The following is a 24531-nucleotide window of genomic DNA, read 5'->3' on the forward strand; positions in this document are numbered from 1 at the left end:
TGTGTGTGTGTGTGTGTGTGTGTGTGTGTGTGTGTGTGTGTGTGTCTTGGGAGAGGGTAGGGAGGGGATAAAAGATAAGGGAGGGGAGGTAGGCAGAAGCCTGACTGTGAAGTGCTTCAAATGCCCTTTATTGAGCCCCTCAAATTGGGCCTTTTTTTCTGAGGGCAAATGGGAGTCACGGAAGGGTTTTTAAGTGTGGAGTGTCATAGTCAGCTCTTTGTCTGCTGTGTGGAGAATGGATTAGATGGGCAAAGTCTGGAGGCATGGAGGGCAGTTAAGTAATTGTTGCAATAAAGAAAAGATAAGTGGCTAAACTAAGACATGAGAATGAAGAAAAGGGGAGAGATTTGAGAGAGATTAGGAGGTAGAGTCTATAGGACCTGCTGACTCACTGGACGTGAGGGGTGAGGGAGAGAAATGAGTTGGGATTGGTAACTGTGGGGTGGTGGTAGTATTACTATTCACAGAGACAAGGAAGGGAGGGAGAATGGGTTTGGGGAAAAAGATGAGTTCATGTGGGGGCATGTTGAAGTACCTGTGAGACATCAAGATGGATATAAGTCCAAGAGACAGGAAATTTAGATCTGGACCCACAGATTTGGGAATGATTGGTATTTAGATGGTGGAGTAGCCACCGAAGTGGATGAAGACCCAGAGAGAGAGAGTATAGTGGGAAAAGAACCCTGAGAAACACCAGCATTTAGGACTGGGACAAGAAACTAAGGGCACTTAGAAAGAATGGTCGGGACTTCCCTGGTGGTCCAGTGGTTAAGACTTTGTCTTCCATTGCAGGGGGTTGTGGGTTCCATCCCTGGTCGTGGAGCTAAGACCCCACATGCCTCGTGGCCAAAAAACCAAAACATAAAAAAGCAATATTGTAACAAATTTAATAAAGACTTTAAAAAATGGTCCACATCAAAAAAAAAAAATCTTAAAAAAAAGAAAGAATGGTCAGAGAAGAACCTGGGAAGAGAATCAGTAGAGGGTACTGGAAGCCAAGAGAAGAGAGTTGTACAATGTAGCAGGTAATGTTAACAGTGGTTATACGAGTCAGGTGGAATTTTATTGATTTTCTATTTTCTCTGGTTTCTGTATTTTGTGTAATACTTCTCACAAAAATACTCATACCCTAAGAAAAGAGGGGGCAGTAAGGAAGTGCTAAATATATCAGAGAGATCAAGTAAAAGATTCCTGAGAAAAGGTCACCGGACTTGACAATTAGGTCACTGGCGACCTTAGAAGAGCTAATTCAGCAAAATGATGGATGAAGAAGCCGAATTACAAGTGGTTGGGGAACCACAAGGAGATAATGAAGTCCTTTCAAGAAGCTTGGCTGTGAAGGGAAGGAAAGAAAAGCGAGGAGCTTGGAAGAAGTCTTTGTAAAAGGTCTCGTGGAGAGTGGTGGTAATGAAGGCAGGACTGTGACAGAAAGCCAGGAAGGGAGCCGTGTAATCCTGAGGGTTTAGGAAGGAGACACTCAGTCCTACATCAGCAGAACACTGCCAAGCAGAGTTGCTGTGAGTGAAAAGTCTAGCATTTGGAGGAGTGGTGACTAGAGAAGATTGCCTGTAGAGCAGGCTGTGCTGTGGCATATTCCAGCTGGGGAGAAGGTATTTTAAGTGACTGGAAATAACTCTTCTATACTTCATTTTATGGACAAGCCATAGAGAAAGTGTTATTTGTTAGAAAGTGGCACATCTTTCCTTTCTCCTAGGCAGTAGGAAGAAGAGGGAAACAGCAGATACTCCTTACTCTGAAATCAGTGGATGAAGATATCTGCAGGGCAACAGATCAATAAAGCAAGACTTGAACTCTATTCAGGTGTGCTGAGAAAGGGATATGAATCTGGCTTTTAATCTTTTCAAAATTTGGAAGGCATTTATGTATAATTTGCAAAGTTCTGAATCAACAGGCCTTTGTTACTTAATTCACAAAATGATTGCTTCAGAGATGAAGAAAAATGCTCCTAAGACTTAGGTAGAAGACCAAGTGAGAATCTTAGGACTGAGATGTTTTCCTTGGATGGAATCCATCCCTATTGGAAGCAAGCCGGTTAGGATTTCAGGTTGGTTTTTCAGATGAATACAATGAATGACAACTATAGACTAACAGAGAGTAAGTACTGCTCCAAGCAGAATTAGTTGTGAATAATTAGGTCTCGTCCTACCCATTCAGTCCTCTAGCTCAGTGGTTCTTAACTGGAACGATTTCGTTCCCCCACGATACATTTGGTAATATCTGGAGATATTTTGGGTTGTCACAACTGGGGGTGGGTGTTACTAGCGTCTAATGGGTAGAGGCTAGGGATGGTGCTAAACATCCTACAGTGCACACAGCCCACTCAACAAAGAATTATCGTGCCCCAAACGTCAATAGTACTGAGGTAAGGAAAGTCTGTCCTAACTCTAGTGACCCGAATCTGAATACTCTTCAGGTTACTGCCTAGAAACTAGGGTTCTAAGACTGGGCCTCCAGGAAATGTGCCAAATCCCTGGCAGTGCAGGAGCCCACCATCCCTGCAGTCTAGGCTTACACAGTAGTGGCAGCTCCAGCCTGTTTCTGTGTTTGCTGTCTCAGTCACCTCCGCGGCACTGTCTCCTTGGATGTAGCCCACGCGGCGCAGGCAGCCATCATGGAAGACCCTGGTGCAGACCCTGCACGGAAAGAGGCTCTCGGCTGTCCAGACCTCACAGACATCACACATCTCATCATTAACAACCTGGGGAAAGATGGCAGGAGTGTATAGGGATGTATAAACACAGCAGCAAGATCCTAGGCCACCAAGCACAGTGCTACTTGCCTGGGGCTGAGTGACCCTGGAGCAGCCTAAAGGAACAACTCCAACTGAAGCCAATGTTATGGCAATAGAGCTCTCTCTCTTGAAGACAAGAACCAGTAGGTTCTTCCAGCTGCTCAGGTCTCTGTGATCATGTTTCTGAGCAGGGATGCTACTAGCATTTTTGGAAAGAATAATCTGTTGTGAGAGATTGTCCCAGGCATTGCAGGACCCTTATCACCCCTGTTTTTCTTGGCACCAAATACCAGGAGCAACTCCCAGTTTTGTGACCTTCCTGAACTCCCCCTACCCCCACCCCAAATTTCCAAATGCCTCCTACAGGGGACAGTATTATCCCTTAGGTGGGAGGGCTGCCATGGTATAATTCCTTATCACCCATTTCCTCAAGTCTTTCACTAAGACAAATCCAGGATGTAACATTTTTATTCTTGGGGAAGAAATTCAAAGACTCAGCTCCATCCTTCTGGTTTTGAGTCTCACTTCAACCATACCCAGGCCTCCCCTTCCTGCTCCCTGATCCCCAGAAGGTCTAAAACTGCGGGATTCTGCCCTTATTGGACACTCACAGGCTCTCTGGGCTCCAAGCGGATATCTGGAGGCTTGTCATCATCCAGCTTCCGGGTGGGGCGGATGAAGGCAGGGGGTGTGAAACGACTGGTCCTGTCAAACTCCTCTGGCTCCACTCCACGCCCATCCCGGAGCCTCTCCCAGGCGGCACGGCTGACACCGCTCTCTTCTTGGAGTGCTGGGGTGCTTGCCTCTGCTTCTTTCTCTTCCTGCACCTCCTGGACAGAGCCCTCTACCGTGCCACGGTGAGACCCCGAAAGTTCACCTGTGCGTCGGATGGAAGGCCTGTCCCGCAGCCCATCCTTGAAGGCAGACACAGCCAGAGTCACCTTCTGCACCTGCTCCACTGTCTGCCGCTTGGACATCAACACCCCCATGGCTCTGTGGACAGAAAGCAGAGGGGCTCAGACTCAGCCAATGGCTGACCACATTAGGGCAATTTGTTTCAACCATTCACCTAAGTGGCAAGCGCTATTAAATAGCTTCTCCCTTTTCTGGAACTCAGTAGCATGGCAGGGTGGACAGAGCACTTGTTAAGGAGTCAGAAGACCTTGGTTCTATTTCTGACTGGCCCTGTGACTTTGGTTTTCCTGTCTATAAAATGAGGGCGATCTGCTCAGCACACTTCACAGGGCTATCATGAGGATAACATCAGAAAAGGGGCTTAACAGTGCATGTAGACTAGAAAGCACTCTACAAATGTGAGATGGTCTCTCTGTTTCCCTTCCTGTCCCAAAGCCAATTAGGTCTAGGGGTCCCAGGCCTCTGATACTTTGAGACAGTAGGAGACTCCAGAGCCCAAGTCTCTCCCAAAGATGACCCAAGGCATAAAGCAAGACTACAGCTACACATTTCAGAATTCTGACTGAAGGAATGCTCCTCTGACAAGTGCTGTGCGCAAGAATCCATATCAAACGCCTACTTTTTGAGTCAGAGTGAATGAACTGCTATTTTTAGAGGACTCCTGAATTAGGCATCCAGGAAACTCTGCCACCTCACCCATGTGGTCAAGGTCTCAGACACTTCTTTGCTCCTTCTAATTAGTAGCTATGCCTGTTTACGGGTCTGTCACAGACAACCTGCTCATCACAAGCTCTCAGGTGCTTCTCACACTTCTAAGGCTTCACTAATGTCACTGCCACATTTTCTGCTTTGATTCTCAGAACTGTTCAAGAAAGGTCCATATCCTTTACAGGTTAAAAAGGAATGTTATTCTTGCTCTTCTTCTGTAGTACCAGGGCATTGGAAAGTGAGGGCATGACATGGCACACTGCAAAGCTGGTCTGCTATTTCCTAGCCTGAAGGGTCTTAGTGGAATTCAGTTGCGGAATGTTTGTTCTAAGTGGAGCAGAGAGTCCATTTTAGCCTTGCTATCAATCCATCATAATCAAGGCTTATTGAACAGCACTATATGCAAGGCACCGACTGCTCATCATTGGAAATAGAAGATGGGAGAACAGAGTCTCATCACTCAAGGTACTTAATATCAGAACTCAAAGAAGAGTAAGACAGAGTGCTGGAAGTGCCTAAAGGAAGGTGAGACCATATTACTGGAAGTCAGAATGGGCCTTGAAGGATGGGTAGAAAGTTATCCTCAGTTTGTTTGAGGAAAAAGGTGACAGAGGGAAGGAGGAGAGATTCAGACCAACTAGAAGGCTACTATAATAGTCCAGGCAAGAGGTAGAGGGTTTAAACTGAAATGGTGGCAGCAGGAATGATACTGAGTTGATTTGATACTATGGAAATAGAGAAATTTAGGAATAAATTGATAACTTGATTGGATCAAGTGCTACGTGGCTGCTTCCCACTAGCTATCTATTTCACATTTGGTAGTGTATATATGTCCATGCCACTCTCTCACTCCATCCCAGCTTACCCTTCCCCCTCCCCGTGTCCTCAAATCCATTCTCTAGTAGGTCTGTGTCTTTATTCCCATCTTGCCCCTAGGTTCTTCATGACCATTTTTTAAAAATTCCACATATATGTGTTAGCATATGGTATTTGTTTTCTTTCTGACTTACTTCACTCTGTATGACAGACTCTAGGTCCATCCACCTCACTACAAATAACTCAATTTCGTTTCTTTTTATGGCTGAGTAATATTCCGTGGTATATATGTGCCACATCTTCTTTATCCATTCATCTGTCGATGGACACTTAGGTTGCTTCCATGTCCTGGCTACTGTAAACAGAGCTGCAATGAACACTGTGGTACATGACTCTTTTTGAATTATGGTTTTCTCAGGGTATATGCCCAGTAGTGGGATGGCTGGGTCGTATGGTAGTTCTATTTTTAGCTTTTTAAGGAACCTCCATACTGTTCTCCATAGTGGCTGTATCAATTCATATACCCACCAACAGTGCAAGAGGGTTCCCTTTTCTCCACACCCTCTCCAGCATTTATTGTTTCTAGATTTTTTAATGATGGCCATTCCTACTGGTGTGAGGTGACACCTCACTGTAGTTTTGATTTGCATTTCTCTAATGATTAGTGATGTTGAGCATCCTTTCATGTGTTTGTTGGCAATCTGTATAACTCCTTTGGAGAAATGTCTATTTAGGACTTCTGCCCATTTTTGGATTGGGTTGTTTGTTTTTTTGATATTGAGCTGCATGAGCTGCTTATAAATTTTGGAGATTAATCCTTGGTCAGCTGCTTCATTTGCAAATATTTTCTCCTATTCTGAGGGTTGTCTTTATTCTTGTTTATGGTTTCCTTTGCTGTGCAAAAGCTTTTAAGTTTCATTAGGTCCCATTTGTTTTTGTTTTTATTTCCATTTCTCTAGGAGGTGGGTCAAAAAGGATCTTGCTGTGATTTATGTCATACAGTGTTCTATGTTTTCCTCTAAGAGTTTGATGGTGTCTGGCCTTACATTTAGGTCTTTAATCCATTTGGAGTTTATTTTTGTGTATGGTGTTAGGGAGTGTTCTAATTTCATTATTTTACATGTAGCTGTCCAGTTTTCCAGCACCACTTATTGAAGAGGCTGTCCTTTCTCCACTGTACATTCCTGCCTCCTGTATCAAAGATAAGGTGACCATATGTGCATGGGTTTATCTCTGGGCGTTCTATCCTGTTCCATTGATCTATCTTTCTGTTTTTGTGCCAGTACCATACTGTCTTGATTACTGTAGCTTGGTAGTATAGTCTGAAGTCAGGGAGCCTGATTCCTCCAGCTCCGTTTTTCTTTCTCAAGATTGCTTTGGCTATTCGGGGTCTTTTGTGTTTCCATACAAATTGTGAAAGTTTTTGTTCTAGTTCTGTGAAAAATTCCATTGGTAGTTTGATAGGGATTGCATTGAATCTGTAGATTGCTTTGGGTAGTACAGTCATTTTCACAATGTTGATTCTTCCAATCCAAGAACATGGTCTATCTCTCCATCTGTTTGTATCATCTTTAATTTCTTTCATCAGTGTCTTGTAGTTTTCTGCATACAGGTCTTCTGTCTTGTTAGGTAGGTTTATTCCTAGGTATTTTATTCTTTTTGTTGCAATGGTAAATGGGAGTGTTTCCTTAATAATTTCTGTTTCAGATTTCTCATCATTAGTGTATAGGAATGCAAGAGATTTCTGTGCATTAATTTTGTATCCTGCTACTTTACTAAATTCATTGATTAGCTCTAGTAGTTTTTTGGTAGCATCTTTAGGATTCTCTATGTATAGTATCATGTCATCTGCAAACAGTGACAGCGTTACTTCTTCTTTTCTGATTTGGATTCCTTTTATTTCTTTTTATTCCTTTTATTTCTTTTTCTCTGACTGCTGTGGCTAAAGCTTCCAAAACTATGTTGAATAATAGTGGTGAGAGTGGACAACCTTATCTTGTTCCTGATCTTAGAGGAAATGGTTTCAGTTTTTCACCACTGAGAATGATGTTGGCTGTGGGTTTGTCATATATGGCCTTTATTATGCTGAGGTAAGTTCTCTCTATGCCTACTTTCTGGAGAGTTTTTATCATAAATGGGTGTTGAATTTTGTCAAAAGCTTTTTCTGCATCTATTGAGACGATCATATGGTTTTTCTCCTTCAATTTGTTAACATGGTTTATCACATTGATTGATTTGCGTATATTGAAGAATCCTTGCATTCCTGGGATAAACCCCACTTGATCATGGTGTATGATACTTTTATTGTGCTGTTGGATTCTGTTTGCTAGTATTTTGTTGAGGATTTTTGCATCTATATTCATTAGTGATATTGGCTTGTAGTTTTCTTTCTTTGTGACATGTTTGTCTGGTTTTGGTATCAGGGCGATGGTGGCCTCAAAGAATGAGTTTGGGAGTGTTCCTCCCTCTGCTATATTTTGGAAGAGTTTGAGAAGGATAGGTGTTAGCTCTTCTCTAAATGTTTGATAGACTTCACCTGTGAAGCCATCTGGTCCTGGGCTTTTGTTTGTTGGAAGATTTTTAATCACAGTTTCAATTTCAGTGCTTGTGATTGGTCTGTTTATATTTTCTATTTCTTCCTGGTTCAGTCTCAGAAGGTTTTGCTTTTCTAAGAATTTGTCCATTTCTTCCAGGTTTTCCATTTTATTGGCATATTGTTGCTTGTAGTAATCTCCAATGATTCTTTATGTTTCTGCAGTGTCAGTTGTTACTTCTCCTTTTTCATTTCTAATTCTATTGATTTCAGTCTTCTCTCTTTTTTCTTGATGAGTCTGGCTAATGATTTATCAATTTTGTTTATCTTCTCAAAGAACCAGCCTTTAGTTTTATTGATCGTTGCTATTGTTTCCTTCATTTATTTCTGATCTGATATTTATGACTTTGGGGTTTTGTTGTTCTTCTTTCTCTAATTAGTTAGCACATCTTTTATCTCACACAATTACCATTTTGTTGTTGTTCTTATGGTGAGAACATTAAAGCTCTACTCTCACAGCATCTTTCAAGTACACAATATAGTATTGTTAACTATGGTCACATGCTGTACCTTAGATTCCTGGAAGTTTTTCATCTTATATCTGAATGTTGGTACCCTTTGATCAACATCCACCATTTCCCTCACCCCTCAGCCTTTGGCAACCATCATTCTGCTCTCTGTTTCTATGAGTTCAATGTTTTTAGATTTCACACACAAGTGAAGTCATACAGTATTTCATATTTCATACAGCCTATCTCTGCCTGACTTAGAGGGCAGTCTTAAATCGACTAACGAGAAGAAGGGTAGTACCATTTACAGAAATTGGGAAATAAGAAAGAGGAATAATGAAATTGGATTTTGTATGTATTGAATTAAAGATGTCTCTGGGACATTCAGCTGATATGTTATCTGCTGCTTAAATCTTTTCAATGGCTTTCCAAAGCTTTCAGGATAAAGTCCTCCAAATTAGTTTCTTTATTATGGTCTGTGAGGCTCTCCTCGGTCTGGTGTCCCTTCTTTACTCTGTTCTAACCACACTGGTTTTTCAGTCTTTGTTTGCCATGCCCCCTCTATTATTATTATTATATATTTTTTGTGGTACACGGGCCTCTCACTGTTGTGGCCTCTCCCGTTGCGGAGCACGGGCTCCGGACGCGCAGGTTCAGCGGCCATGGCTCACGGGCCCAGCCGCTCTACGGCATGTGGGATCTTCCCAGACCGGGGCACGAACCCATGTCCCCTGCATCGGCAGGCGGACTCTCAACCACTGCGCCACCAGGGAAGCCCTATTTTTTATAAGTCTATTTATTTATTTTTGGTTGTGTTGGGTCTTTGTTGCTGCGTGCGCGCTCTCTCTAGTTGTGGCGAGTGGGGGCTACTCTTCGTTTTGGTGCACAGGTTTCTCATTGTGGTGGCTTCACTTGTTGCAGAGCACGGGCTCTAGGCGCATGGGCTTCAGTAGTTGTGGCAGTCGGGCTCAGTAGTTGTGGCTCGCGGGCTCTAGAGCACAGGCTTAGTAGTTGTGGTGCATGGGCTTAGTTGCTCTGTGGCATGTGGGATCTTCCTGGACCAGGTCTCAAACCTGTGTCCCCTGCATTGGCAGGCAGATTCTGTCCCCTGCGTCACAAGGGAAGTCTCCATGCTCCCTCTATTTTGGACCTGTGAACATTCCTTTCCCCTGATTAGAGCTCAGTTCAAGTACTGCTTCCTCATGGAAGTTACTGCTGTCTCCCCAAGCCAGGTAGGTGTGCTGACAGCACCATGCTCTTCTGCTCTAGAACACTCATCTTTGTTATTACATATTCAATAGGATGATTATCGTCAGTGTCAGTTTCCTCTCTTAGATCGTTTTACCATGTGTAGTACCTGTCTCCACTGCCTAGCAATATGTCTAAAAGAGGAAAGGCATTTAATAATATTTCCCAATTAATTAATTGTGAATAAGTCTTTCTGATTTTTCAATAAAGTCTTAATATTCATAAAATCTGATGACAGCCACGTCTTCTTTCTAGAAACAACTATTTTCTGGGCCACAGTGGTGCAAATTCCTACCCTGTCTGGGTGCTTGCCCTGCCATCACTTGTTGTCAAAGAAACCCAACCCATATTTTTAAATTTATAAACCTACTGATAAGAAAGGAAAGATCCCCTCTCCCCACTTGTAAAATTTGTTTGTAAAATTAAAATATATGACTAAAGAATATTTGCTTTGAATAAGTGACTGTCATTTACAGGATGGTGGCAAAGGAGATTTATTGAGGAAAGATTTATTTATTTACTTATTTATTTGGCTGCATTGGGTCTTCGTTGCTGGGTGTGGACTTTCTCTAGTTGTGGCGAGTGGGGGGCTACTCTTCCTTGCGGTGTGCAGGCTTCTTATTGAGGTGGCTTCTCTTGGTGTGGGGCATGGGCTGTAGGCACATGGGCTTCTGTAGTTGTGGCTTGTGGGCTGTAGAGTGCAGGCTCAATAGCTGTGGTGCACGGGCTTAGTTGCTCTGCGGCATGTGGGATCTTCCCGGACCAGGGCTCAAACCCATGTTGCCTGCACTGGCAGGCGGATTCTTAACCACTGCGCCACCAGGGAAGTTCAAGGAAACATTTACTGATCAAATTAGGAAACTGTTTAAGGTGATTAAAAACTCATTCTTTTCCTCAGTTGCAAACAAATATGGGACAATAGGGGAATGGTTAAATTATGGTACAATGTAAGAATGAACAATATGAAAAACATTAAGGTAAAAGTAAATTTATTAATGTGGAAAGATGTTCAAAATATATGAACATATTTATGAAAAATGCAAGTTACAGAAATGCTCATGTTATGATCTAATTTTATAAGAATGTATGTTTTTTCATATTTTTGTTAATCTGTTTTTTTCTAATTTTCCTACCTTGTACATTAATTATATAATTTAAAAAGTCACAGAGGCAACCTGGTGACTTGTTTTAGTTCTGGATCTGCTGTGACCCAGGACACGTTATTTTACTGCTTTGGGCTTCAGTTCTCTATCTGTTAATGCGTATGCTTGGAATATGTAGTCAAGCATTTAGAATGCTTCTTTTCCATATTCTTTTAAAAGTCCATGTGACCTAATGAGGGTATCCAGCCTTGGGTGGCAATGGGGCTAGGGGTGGAGAAGGGAGTGTGTGTATGTTAGAGCTTTTGCTGAGGCTGTGGACCCAGGCCTGCGGTCTGCAGACACTGCCCACATGGCTTATGCATACTGGCTGTGCTCTACAGTTAGGTGGAAAAGCGGGTCCCCAACTTACAGCGAGAGGAACAGGCATACCATCTCAAGAAGGAGAATGCAAAACTAACACCCAGCCCTTCACTGCAAACCTTCCTCATGATCAATTACTATTTCCAAGGCCACAGTGTTTTCCTCAGAAAACTTTCTGTGGTATGTTTTTCACATTTTTTGACTGTGACCCATAGTAAGAAGTATAGTTTATGATGTGACCCTGTATACACAAAATTATAAACACATGTTCATAGACCTATAACTGAACCCAAAGTTTTGTGAAAGAATCCTAATTTTACTACATGTGATGCTCCCAGATATTTTCTATCCTCTCTATTCTAGTTCATTAAAACAATCATGATAGTGACTCTCTAAAATGATTTGATGAGGGACTTCCCTGGTGGTCCATTTGTTAAGACTTTGCTTTCTAATGTGGGGTGTGTAGGTTTGATCCCTGGTTGGGAAGCTAAGATCCCACGTGTCACGGCCAAAAAACCAAAACATAAAACAGAAGCAATACTGTAACAAATTCAATAAAGACTTTAAAAATGGTCCACATCAGGGACTTCCCTGGTGGTCTACTGGTTAAGACTCTGCGCTCCCAATGCAGGGGGCCCAGGTTTGATCCCTGGTCAGGGAACTAGATCCCACATGCCGCAACTAAGAGCCAGCATGCTGCAATGAAGATCTCACGTGCTGCAACTAAAAGATCCCACATGCTGCAACTAAGACCCCGTGCAGCCAAATAAATAAATATTAAAAAAAAATTGTCCACATAAGAAAAAGATCGTAAAAAAATGATTTGGTGACTTTGTAATGGGTCCGGACTGGCAATTTGAAAAACACAGCCTTAGAATCACTATACTTTTTTGATTAGAGAACTACGCTTTTGTCTTTTGATTTAAAGACAGTTACCCCTGAAAGACAAGGATAACAATGTGGGGTATAAGGTATGCTTTTCCCTTGACTGGAGTGACGCAAGAATTGAATTCTCAAGGCTGCCTTAAGAGTCTGTGTGGTTGGACGGTCTAGCAGATCTGGACTGATACGAATATACTTTTGAATGAAGAAAACCGTACTACATACAAGAGTTTGATCCTCTACCTGTGGGCCTATTTAAAAGAATATTTATCAAAGCATTAAAAAAATTTTATTGTTTATTTATTTTTGGCTGAGTTGGGTCTTTGTTGCTGCATGCAGGCTTTCTCTAGTTGTGGCAAGTGGGGGCTACTCTTTGTTGCAGTGCGCAGACTTCTCATTGCAGTCGCTTCTCTTGTTGCAGAGTACAGGCTCTAGGCATGCAGGCTCAGTAGTTGTGGCTTGTGGGCTTAGTTGCTCCTCAGCATGTGGGATCTTCCTGGACCAGGGCTCGAACCCGTGTCCCCTGCATTGGCAGGCAGAGTCTTAACCACTGCGCCACCAGGGAAGTCCCTATCAAAGCATTTTTCACAGTGATAAAAAGGTGGAAATAACCTTAGTAGGAGAATTATTGGATAACTTGTGATATATTATTCATGCTATAAAAATAAAGAGAAAAAACTGGTTTAATCCAGTACGAACATAAAGATCAGAGCAATGACTCACATTGGCTGGATCCTGGGGCATATAGGGGTTTATATATCAGAACTCCAGGAGGAGGGAAGAAATAGTGGATTGAAAAATCATATAAATTATAATATATTTATATTTGGAAAGCAAATATCAAAAGTCATTACTTTTTTTTTCGTAACATGGACAACAAAACAGCAGAGCTTGACAGTATCCTCCTGGTTCCTGGGGGAGATACAGAAGGTGCTAGCTTTCCCAATCGTTGGGGGCAGCCCCCTCCTAGAAGTCATAGTAGAAGTTTTAGGGAGCAGTCATAAGACATTAATTAAAAAATTTTTTTTTAAATTTTATTTATTTTTTTGGCTGCACTGGGTCTTTGTTGCTGCGCGCGGGCTCTCTCTAGCTGTGGCAAGTGGGGGCTACTCTTAGTCGCGGTGCGCGGGTTTCTCTTGTGCTCTAGGGCACGTGGGCTTCAGTAGTTGTGGCATGTGGGCTCAGTAGTTCTGGCTGGCGGGCTCCAGAGTGCAGGCTCAGTAGTTGTGGTGCACAGGCTTAGTTGCTCCGTGGCATGTGGGATCTTCGCGGGCCAGGGATTGGACCTGTGTCTCCTGCATTGGCAGGCGGATTCCTTACCACTGCACCACCAGGGAAGTCCCGACATTAATGTTTATCAGCTAGAAGGCATGGGTTAAAAAAAAGGTTGATAAACACTTATCTGGAGACCTGGAATAACCATACGAAATTCACTTTTTCAAGAATGATTCACTGGAGGAAAATCAATGGTATTCATTTGGTTCTTACTGGCTTTTTCAGATAATGTAACAAGAGTTTTGAACAAAGGCCAGCCAATTAGGAGGGTTACTCTGTAAGTGACCTGACTCATTGTGTATTGGCAAACTAACCACAAGCATATCCCAACACACTGCAGTCCTGCACAACCACTACTCTCTGTAAGGATACCAAGAATCACTATTAAGCTACTCAACGGTTAATGATGTCACTGCAGTGGATTTGGAGTTTATCTTCAAAGGAATTTCAATGAAGACTGAAGATAACATCCACCAGCAAAACAAACAGACAAAAACAAATAAAAAAACTACTTTCTAGCCCTGACCACAGGATCTTGGAGTACTGCTATTCCCCCTTCAGTTTTCTAGGCCATTTTATGCCCATAAGGGCAGCAAATGTAGAGCAGAGCCATTAAAAAGAAGGCATCAAAATCCAAACAAGACCCCAAGTCATTTTCATCACAAGGCTTTGATTTTGAGAGTAAATTGTGAGGACACATCAGAATTAGGCTTTAAGAGTGAGGCTAAAACCCCTTAATTCTTAATGGAGAGGGTTGAAACTATATGCAAAAGACACCCTGATTAAAAGCAAGTATGCTGAAATATCCACGATGTGCACCTGGGGTGTTGGAAAAATTAACAAAATCAGTTCTAATTTCTAGAGAAACAAGTGGTCCTGATTAGTGAGGAGTTAAAAACAAATGCCTGATGAGAAAAACCGGCCTCTGCTGTGCTGGAAGGAGTCCTAGGAAGAAGAGTGAGTTAAAAGGAAATCAAGTTGCAAAGATGCCACAAATTATATCTAATGATTACTCCTTTGGCTGATGGGTGGAACTGGGGTTTTCTGCCTCCCTAACAAGGATGAAAGAGGGATAAAAAGACATTGTCCCAAGAATGATGTGACTGTCAGAGGATTTGTAGAACCTAGGGAAGGCTTGGAAAAAAACCTCATGGGAGCAGGAGCAGGTGGTGGTGAATAAGAGGGACATGAGGTAGAACAGGGCTCTCTGACTCTACGATTTGGAGGAAATGAAAACAGATGACAACCAGAAACTTTCTTCAGGGAAGAGAAGTCTGTCTAGATGAATCTGTCAGGCAGTAAGACATATGTGGGCAGCTTGAAATGTGTGCGTGCAAGACACACCCATTCTCTGCAGAGCACATGCTTACAACGCAGTGGGATGATTTATAAGGGCAAAGTGGTGGGAGTAAGAGGAGGAGGGGCTGCTCCACAGCAGGAGCTGGTGGCAAAATAAGGAAAAGGAAGGCAGCTAGGGAACCTCTTCCAAAGCTCTCGATAAAGACTTCTGGCTGTGAGGAGCCTCTCAACAGGCAGGAGTCTCCTCACTGGGCATGCTAAATGTAAAGCACATTTACTTGCTTTCATCTGATTCTTGGTATGGGAATGGCAGCTGTTTGAAAAAGGCTCAAAAGCAACTAAAAGTGATTGTTTGGAGGTTATGAAGGCTTCCCTAGGCAGGAACAAGGCAAAGAAAACCTCTGAGCTGGGAGACAGGGGAAAACAACCAGAGGGGGTTGAGCAGATGGAAAAAGGAATCCCAGTTTTTCACTGAGATTGAGAAGGAGAAAAGTCTAGATGGTTCCCACTGCCTTTCACAGAGTATGTGTTCTATAAATCTTGGTTCAACGAATGTTGCAGAGATAACTAGGCAACATAAAAAGTTTGAGATCATGGTGTCACTACCTTTTCTCTTCCTCAAAGTTGGCCAGAGAGACTGATCAGACCAAATCTTCAGAACACAATTCTAGAAACTATACAGTCACCTGCTCATCTCATCACATCTACTCTGCTTCCCCAGAGGGGACCCTATCTGCTGATTCAGGGCTAGCAGGGATGAGAACAGGTAACTATACAGTAGTTATGGGTGATTTCTTTGACCACAGGAGAGAGCTACAGAATTTTAGAATTTGGCCAGTTTCCACAACCACAATTATAAAAAAAGAGAGACTAATATTACCAAAGTCAACAGTCCCCTGCATTTATGCTGTGTCCTGGGGGCACTGTGAACTGGCCGACAGGCGGGCAGCTGCCCTGAGGGCACGTGCAGTAAACTTAAAAGTGTATCTCCTCCCTCCTGGGTTTGGGCTGGAGAAATTTAGCATGAGATGAGCAGCATCTGCAAATAAGGGTGAAAAATTTCAAGGTGGTTGACAATTGGCTCCAGGTATAGCATGTGCCTAAAAGGTTGTCTGAGAACCTCAAGGAAGCCATGTACCTAACACAGCAGGTGATTAGCCATAAGGGTATGGAAAACCAGCAGAACCAGGGTCTACAAAATGCAGAATGCACAGCAGAGACCCTAAGTTCACTGTGCACATCAACATCAATCTAGAGACTTTAAACAAAAATTATCAAAGAGTCTCCTTACCCTCTGCTCGTCTTTGAGGAATTCAAGCCCAAAATAGTTTGGCTGATCTCCAGTATCTTGGTCCTGCCTTAGGAATCCATTGCCTCACCACAGTGCTCCTGGAGCCTGTTTCTAGTCAGCCATTCTGTTGCCTGGCAGTAGCCTATGGGCTACTTTTAGTTTTCATGTCTAAAGGGGTCTAACTGATGATACCTCCCTGTCTTCTTCCAGTCTCCTCTGTTTATCCAGTGCAGTGGCACTGGCTTCAGTCAGCCCAGGAAGACACAGTCACCCCTGACTGCACAGGACTCTTCTGAGATTTCCAAGGAGCAGGAGGGCTGAAGACTGAGTAAAAATGTCTTCTTGGACTCAGCTCAAGAGAATGAGGTGTGAGGGAGGTGCTGTTGTTGTTTAATATTTACTGGAAGTCCAAAAGCTCTAATAAACATGAGGCCAAAATTATGGCATGATCTTTAGCCTCTAGGGGCCTGGGATGGGTCTTCATGAGAAGCTACAGTGCAGGCTTCCCACAGAAGCAGAGCAACAGTTAAGGAATAGCACACCATCAGTGACTGGCTGGTGTGACTGCACTTAGCAAGCAGAGCTTTTCAGCAAGATGGAGAGACACTCCCTGTTCTCTGCTCTGGGGCCCTGAAGCACAGATTCAGCCCCATTTAATGCACTCATTATACCTTAATTATCATGACTTATTTGTTGATTCTACAAATATTTGCTGAGTGCAGCCTACTATGTGTTAGGCACAAATTAGGCGCTTAGTAACTGTTGGTAGATTGAACAAATGGAACCTCACTCAGCCTGTGAGAAAGCAGTGTGAGTATGTGCGTGTGTAGGGGGCATAAGTGTAGGATTAAAAAAAAAAAGTGTTGCTTGAGCTAAATTTTGAAATCTGAGTGGGAGTTACCCCAGTGGATAAGGGAAAAAAAGGCATTCCAGGAAGAGATAAAAGCACATGCCAAGGCATGGAGCTATATGGAGACTCCATGATGGCTTAGATGGTATGAAGCCAGCCGGGTGTTAGATAGAAATAGGCAAAGAAACCTGCCTTCACATAAGAATTAGCCCAGAGAACTGGTTTGAGATAGTATGCTTAAACTATTTGTCTAGAAGGGAATATGTATTTAGATTTCAGGGAGGAAAGAAAACACAGAGAATTGGATTTTCTAAGGCCAGGTAGCAGGACAGCCCTGATAAGTCCTAGGGTTGACCAGTGAGTGCATTGCTTGGCCTTTGGACCCAACAGGAAACTCCTCTTCATAGCCTAAGGGCTGGTAGGTAGAGGCCGTAGTAAATCATTGGGGCTTTCCCTCTGGAGACCCGTAACCCTGATTAGGAGGCTCAAAAAACAAAACAAAACAAAATGAAACAAAACGAAAAAAAGGAGAGAAAACCAGCCAGCCAACCAACACGCTGTTGTTTTAGTAAGAAGACCACAGTTAAGATGAAACATTTCTGAAAACCAAATGAGATCATGTAAGAGGGCTTGTAAATTGTCACATATTATCCAAATATAAGGTACTGTCATTATTATCACAGAGAGCCAAGAGTGGCCAGTTCACTCAAAGTATATGGGCGGAAGTAATTCTGGCAGGGCGATGGCACGGGGCTAAGGACGTGGCTGCCAGAGGAGGCACAGAACAGCAGTGGTGCTTCAGTGATGCCTGGGAAAAGGCGTACTGTATGATGATTCCTATAGATACTCTGTAAAGCTGTACTTCTCTTTTCTCTTCTTACTTTTTGTAGTAAATGATTAGAGAAATGCAGACTGATCCTATGTGAACACCTCAAGGGCAAGGAACTCTCATATTTATCTAGTATAGTGCCCTGGCAAGTGGGTAGCACTTAGTAAATGTATATGGGTCTCTGAGTGGATTGCTGGAAGGGAAGGAAGGATGAAGGGGGATGTTATAATAGAAAAAATAGTCATGTCTCCAGCTGGACACTGATGGTCTTGGTTTCTTGGTCAAAAGCTGGTAAGCATTTCTGTCAGAACTTGGTCATTAAGATTGAGGGGTTGGAGTAGATAATGATATTCCCATTAGAAATGAATAAAGCAATTTGGGAAATGAAGATAGCAGAAACCAAGAGTACTGCTGGAGAAAAGCATGTGGGACTGGAAGATAATAGACTCTGTAGCTAAAAAGAAAGGAAACTTTTTGCATAAATATGATCCACTTAGGAACAGGTGTACTGAAAAAAATATAAGGAGTATGAGAAACGGGCAGGGGAAGGTCCTACTATTTATGTGTTTGAGGAAGAGGAAGCATTGTCTAAAGATGGCAAATGTAGGAGGAAGAAAACCATAAGAATGTGGTCAGAGATGATGAGGAAGATTAAAGGCTAAAAAATCCAGACTCATTTGTGTACACTCAAGTGAAATTGTGTGAGCCATGCTCTCCCCTTTTATTTCTCTTTAGAGAGAGCTTTTTTTTTTTAAAAAAAGAAGATTAAGGCCACCTGATGACATCCTTCATCCCCACTGTGGAATGATTTGATTTGCAGACTCATGTTGTGATTAGAGGAGACAGTCAGTATTCTTAGGATTTTGTAATCTTAACGTTTACCCAATGCTGGACATCAAAGAAGTGATATCCAAGGTCCAATATTTGGGGAGCACCTGGAGCCATCTAGCAATTTTTCCAGGGTCATGAGTGGGTGTGATACCAAGAGCCCTCAGTAAAAAAGACCAGTTTAGGAATAAAACCCAGTGACAAATCTCTGAATCGGAGCAAAGATCATATTTGCAGGCTTGCTCTGATTTTCTTAAAAAAGATATATATCCCTGTTTATTTTGGTGTGTTAAACTGATGAAAGGTGTTTGAACTGAAAGGGGATTATAAACAATTCTCTAATGGGCAGGTGCTTAACCAATATCAGCCTTTGTCAGAGTTTGTTCCACTGAGCTGTGCATGAGATGCCACACCCAGGTTGTTCTGTTTTCTCACAAGCCTGATCTCCCTTCTCACTATGTAACCCCAGGAGCCCAGGGAACCCACCTCTGTTAAAGGAGGATGTCACTAGGTTTGGCTATGTGGAAGGAGAAAGGAAGGGGAACAGGAAAACTCTTCCAGAATACTCTGGTGAATTCCACTGCTTAGCCCCCTCACCACTCCATTTTTGGACAAGAAACCAGAGTCTATCCTTGGCTCCAAATTCACACCCTTGGGATTCAGATGGAATGAAAGCTACTACAGCCCAGGGGGTGAGATGAGGGTGCATCACTATGTCAGGCACAGACCCTTTGCATTCCCCCAGACGATGGACTCCCAATAAACCTTCCTTGGCTCTAAGCCTTTTCTGCCCTCCTCCTCATCATGCAGAGGCACTGCTGGGCAAGTATCCTGAGTGGTATCTGTGGACCAATGTCTGCTAGTGCATGGAGTCAGATGGCCACAAAGACACTGTAGGTCATGCTTCCTAAAAGTGATCCTGTCTCTCTGTCCTCTCCCTCAAGGATTCTGCAAGCAGGGAGGGTAGTCTCAGAATACTCCATCCTCCGAAGGGTTCCACTAGATCCCCAGAGCAAGTCCTGTCAAAGACTACACCCAGAGGCCTCTCCCAGACCCAATTAAGTGCAGAGCCACCCAGACGCATAATTACAGTAGGGTTGCCAGTGAAGGAAGCCACACCCTGAAATTTGGGGGTTCAGTGGAAATCAGTTCCTACAGCACACTCATCCCCAATTAAACTGTCTTCATCCACTTAATTAATCATCACATTTACTGAGCGTATACTATTGCAAAGCCCGGTGCTTGGTATCTTAATGCAATTTATTAACAAATAAACATTCTTGCTTCTGCCTCTCCTTGATACCCAAATAAACTTAGAAAAACAGATTTCATGATTCCATGCTTTGTGACCTTGGGCAAATTGCTAAACCTGAGTCTAAAGTGCCAAATGTTTAAAAGGGGATAATTTCATAAGGCTGTTGTAAGGATTCTATGAGATGTTAAACATCCCTGGTTTAGTATTTGGCACACTGGTGCTCAATAATCCTACATATCCTTTTTTCCTTCCGTCAAAGGATTTTCTCTACAGGACCTGGCTGAGTCAGTTATTCTACCTGATTTTACTGCTTTCTTCCTGAGGGTCAAGCTCAGGGGCTCAAATCTCCTTTCTTTGCTTCAGAGGCCTCACTGGTCCTCCCCTCTCTTGCACCCTGTGCTCTGAGAGAAGTTCCTGCCTTGAGCTTGGAGCCAACTGGGCTACCACGGAGAATACAAACTCTAATGGGGTGGGGGACGAACGGACAAAGGCGCAGCCCCACAGGACCCCTGCCTCTCGACCACGCTGGAGAGATACAAGTCAGGAAACACTGAGCCCTGAAGGAGGTCAAAGCCAAAGACCTTTGTGCATACGGGAAGTTACTCCTGGCCTGGATCCCGTGGCAGGATCCTCTCCTTCCAGTCAGAGGTTTCTTCCAGGCAGTTCTAGGGCACAGTCTCGGGTCCTCCTATATACACGGGTCCTCTGTGGGGTCCGTCCCCACGGTGCAGGCTCTTAAGGCTCCCCTATGTTCCCGAATGGTCTTCCACTGAGACAACACCAGAGACCACCCTTGCCCTCCCGTAGGTACACAGTCTCTCTGGGTATGGCGTCCTCCACACTGGGCCTCCCCGTGGCAGCAAATGCCGAGAGAGCCCTGGGAATCTCCACTCGCACAGGGGTCTTCCATGGGGGCGGCTCCGCACACCGCCTCCGGGACTCTCCCAAGGGGTAGAGGCAGGGATACTCGGGGTTCATCCACTTACACAGGGAGACCCTCGGGACGGCTCCCACACAGCACCTCTGAGTCCACGGAGGGCTGTCCGCGGCCCGCAGACCCGCCCCTCACGGTGCCTGCCTGGTCCCCGCCGCCCCCGCCCCCGCCCCCGCTTACCGGGACTGTCAGGGTGAGGGATGCGGGTCCGGGGCTGGCGGACTCTACACCGCGGGCCCCGCGCAGCCCATGGCCGCTCCGGAGTCGGCGTGCTGCGGCCGAGCGCCGGGAGCAGGCTGCGCGAGCGGAACACCAGGCTGAAGCGACGGCGGTGCGCGCGCCCAGAGCATACCCACCCTCCCCGCCCCGCGCGGCTGCGGCGCGTGCGCCCGCGCGAGACGACCTCCGCGGCCCGGGGGGTGCGCGCCGCGCCGCGCGCCGCGCCCCGCCCCGCCCCCCGGCGCCTAGACGCGCGGCCCCCGCGCCTCAGCCGGCGACCGCGCGCGGGAATGAAGCGCCGAGGGACGGCGGGAGGGCGGCGGCTCCACATGGGCTCTGCGGCCCGCCCCGACGAGCTGTGGGTCCGGGTGCCAGTGGGCGCCCCCCACCAGCTCCGGGCTCTGCGGCGCTGGGACTGCGGCAGCCCGGACGCCTGCGGCAAGGTCAGTGCCCGCCCGGAGGAGGCGGCCCGGGGGAGGCCTCCGCGGGGAATGCCGCCGCTCCCAGTCCCGCCCGCACCGTGGCGAAGCGGAAGCATCCTGCCGCCCGCACCTGCCTAGAGAGGTGAGAATGATTCATCCAGCGGCCTCGGCCGGGCTCTGTCTCTCCTACCGAGACCAGCTGCCCACTCAGGCCTCCGGGCCCGCGACCCTGGCATCAGGACACTCACCTTCATAGTACCCCACGGCGGAGGGTCTAAATGAGCCTTCACAAAGTGCTTGGCTGGCCCAACTCTTTCTGTGCGCTGTTTTCTGGGGTTACTGGCCTTTCATCTCCAGCAGAAAAGTAATGTACCTTAACCCAGTTTTTGCTGCAGTAACCTCATCACTCAGACTAAATAGCCAGCTTGTCAGGAGGCCAGCAGTTCTGAGAGACATAACCTGTATTACACCAAACTACATGCTCTGAGAGGGCAAGAAAAAGATAAAGTCATAAAGCACCTAGCAACTAATTATAAAGCAATAACTGAAGGTATGCAAATGATATGCCAAGAACTCTTTTTATTTAAATTAATTGTGTTTACATTTTAACCTACCTTCATTTTCTTGTGCATTCGATCTCTGTGTCTCAAATACAATTCACGTCGTAATTTTTTGAACGTCTAGTATTTGTTTCACTCTGCTAAGTGCTGTAGGAGATAAAAAGAAAAAAACAAACAAACTCATTTTGTTCTTAACATCATGAAACTTACCAATAGGGAATGTAAGGTAAATGTAGTGCTACATATTGCAATCACTTTTAAACAAAGTGCCAGGTATTCTATTCTAAACACTTTAAATATTCAATATATTAAATCATTAATTTTTCACACCATCCCTTAGAGGGACTGTACTGTTAAGTTTCTACCTTTTACTGGTGATGAAAATGAGGCACAAAGATATTAGACAACTTGCCTAAGGTCCCATAGCTAATATGTGGTGGAGGTAAGATTGAAATCCAGGTAGTCTGACAGCAGACCCCAAGTTCCTAACCATGTTACTGTACTGCTACTGAGAAAGAACTGGCTGCTTGCTAATCATTAATATACGGAATGCTAAAATTAGCACTTATTTCTCAGGAACCACTATCTGTTTTTTTTTTTTTTTTGCTTGGGAAAGTAACACAGAAGAGAAGACAGCTTTCTGTATAGTCGGGGGGCCCCAAACCTACTTTAGAATTACATTGTACCAACAATTTCACAGATAGGGTTCTCTGAACTGTTTAAAGTGTTTTATTTCTAGGCTGTTCGACAGGCTTATATGGAAGATGAGACTGTAATAATATCACCATAGAAATCTCTGTTGGTTAATACCTTCCTTCATTATTTAAGAAAAAAGTGTGTTGTGCTGAGAACTAGAAGGGGTGCACATTAGAGTAAGACACAGATCTTTCCCTCAAGGAGCCATAATCTCACAGAAGAAACAGGTATTGACAGAGAACCATAATGCAAAACAGAAAACGACTTGTGCTCAGTAGAGGAATGAAATGTAATGGAAGTTCCAAGGAGTGGAGAGACAGATTACCTCATGAAGGGAGGTGCTTGGGTTAAGGAAAACACATAATTATTGTTTAACTTATTCTTGATACTAACGTATTACAAATTGGATAAAAATTTATCCAATTCCTTAATTTTTGAAAAATTACATGCAAAGTTCTTCTCATACTCAGAAAAGACAGCTTTTTGTTATGTTACAAGAATTGTTCAGAGTATGGAGAGGTTAGTAAGCACAAATATTTTGAAGATGGTTACCGTATTTCCTCGAGTGGGGGGCACAGAATAGAGTGATGATGCACAAGATAAGATTTTCAAGGTCAAAGGAATAGCAAAAGAAAAGCAAGGTGGGCATGAACAAGGTAGGCCTGGGGGCAGCCTGGATTCTGAACAGGGTCAAAGGTTGCTGGGCAGTAGCCTGTACCACACAGAACTACTCTTGCAAGATAGAGACTATGTTTTCAACTTTTTTTTTTGGTGTGTGTGATATCTTTTAATTATGGCAAACATGCCACAAATATTCTGGGATGGTCTCAGTTCAGATATTTGGTTCCATTATGCCCATAAATTCTTGTCAATAAGATTGACAAATAAGGTCATCATATTCATGTTAGTGTCTAGAAAGTAGAGATCACTGTATGTTCAACAGATGTTTAATAAATGAGGAGTTGGAAAAGTCAGGGAGGGGCTATTTGATAAGGAACTCTAAATTCTCAGATGCTTTAATGTGGTAGGTAATAGGGAGCCTCTACAAGTTTTTGAGCAAGGTAGTAGCATGTTAAAGCTACTACTTAACATACCCTAAACAATTATTTATTTTTATTTTTAAAATTAATTAATTTTTACTGGAGTATAGTTGCTTTATTTCACTGTTGTGTTAGTCTCTACTGTACAGCAAAGTACAGTGAAGCAGCTATACGTATACATACATCCCCTCTTTTTTGGATTTTCTTCCCATTTTGGTCACCACAGAGGATTGAGTAGAGTTCCTTGTATACAGTAGGTTCTCATTAGTTATCTATTTTTTACATAGTATCAATAGTGTATATATGTCATAACCTAAGCATTTAGAGGTATTATCTTTTAGATGAAGGACCGAGTGAGAATGCATATGATCTTTTGTCAGTAGTTTAAACAAAACTTTAAAATATAAACATGAGAATGAGGGTAATTTCTCCTAGGCTGTAGACAAAAACCTGTTGGGATATTAAAGAGACTGTGGGGGAAAAAGTAATGAGAATGCCACTGAACTCTTTTTGTCCTTTCCATATCCTGTTGGTGACCTCTAGTGGAAGAGGACTGGTGCATCCTTTTTGCTTATAATACACATTTCTTGGGGCACCTCCCTAGCACACAGTTCCCCTTTGCTGTGAGTGGCTCCAGTGCACAGGGACAAGTCCCAGCAACTTTCTCAGACTTAGGTAACTTGCCCACTGCCTACTGCCAATTTTGTCCAGAGGTAGACATCCAGCTTAAAGCGGTGCAATCATAGTCTCTCCCAGGAATCTGAAACTCAGAACCAAGCAGCAAAGAGCTTGGGAATTGCTAGATCTGAGTTAGTGAGAATGTGTTCTAAAGAGAAATTCCCACTGCTGCTGCTTAGACCCCAGATCTGTCTCAGTCCCTGCTCTTCCTGCATCTTGGATCTTCTCTTCCTTCCGTCCCTTTTCCTTATGCTTTGGCCATCCAGTTGAGGGACATTAGGTCTGTTTCTAATTTTTGGTGATTATGAATAAAGTCACTAGAAACATTTACATATAGGTTTCTCTGTGATAAGTTTTCATTTCACTTTGGTAAACACCTACAAGTATGATGGCTGGGTGGTATGGTTTGACTTTATAAGGAAAGTGTTTTTCAAAATGGGTGTGTCATTTTGCATTCCCATCAGCAATGTATGGGTGGGTGTTCTAGGTGCTCCACATCCTCTCCAGTACTTGGTATTATCAGTTTTTT

The 24531-nt window shown here is 43.9% G+C and overlaps 2 protein-coding genes across 4 annotated transcripts in view; one reads left to right on the forward strand and one right to left on the reverse strand.

The window, feature by feature from the left end:
• The window catches only part of PHF24 (PHD finger protein 24), a 27387-nt gene extending 6690 nt beyond the window's left edge, over window positions 1-20697 (reverse strand). The window contains exons 1-3 of the mRNA XM_027105615.1: window positions 20568-20697; window positions 3364-3745; window positions 2534-2719 (exon numbers count right to left, since the gene is read on the reverse strand). Of these exons, the coding sequence (XP_026961416.1) occupies window positions 2534-2719; window positions 3364-3741 (564 nt within the window). The 5' untranslated portion in view covers window positions 3742-3745; window positions 20568-20697. The remainder of the gene's footprint in view (window positions 1-2533; window positions 2720-3363; window positions 3746-20567) is intronic.
• Window positions 1-24531, forward strand: part of SPATA31F1 (SPATA31 subfamily F member 1) — a 113045-nt gene that overhangs the window by 14130 nt on the left and 74384 nt on the right. Inside the window, exon 3 of one of the 3 annotated variants that reach the window (XR_003432610.1) lies at window positions 15902-19853. The exons of the other annotated variants lie outside the window; for them this stretch is intronic. The gene's annotated coding sequence lies outside the window, so the exon portion shown is untranslated. Of the gene's footprint in view, window positions 1-15901; window positions 19854-24531 lie in introns of those variants that run through there. 3 annotated transcript variants of the gene reach the window in all.

The sequence above is a fragment of the Aethalodelphis obliquidens genome, unplaced genomic scaffold (assembly GCF_003676395.1).
Source record: "Aethalodelphis obliquidens isolate GAN/ISIS:26980383/991018 unplaced genomic scaffold, ASM367639v1 scaffold7, whole genome shotgun sequence".
Lineage (NCBI taxonomy): Eukaryota > Metazoa > Chordata > Mammalia > Artiodactyla > Delphinidae > Aethalodelphis > Aethalodelphis obliquidens.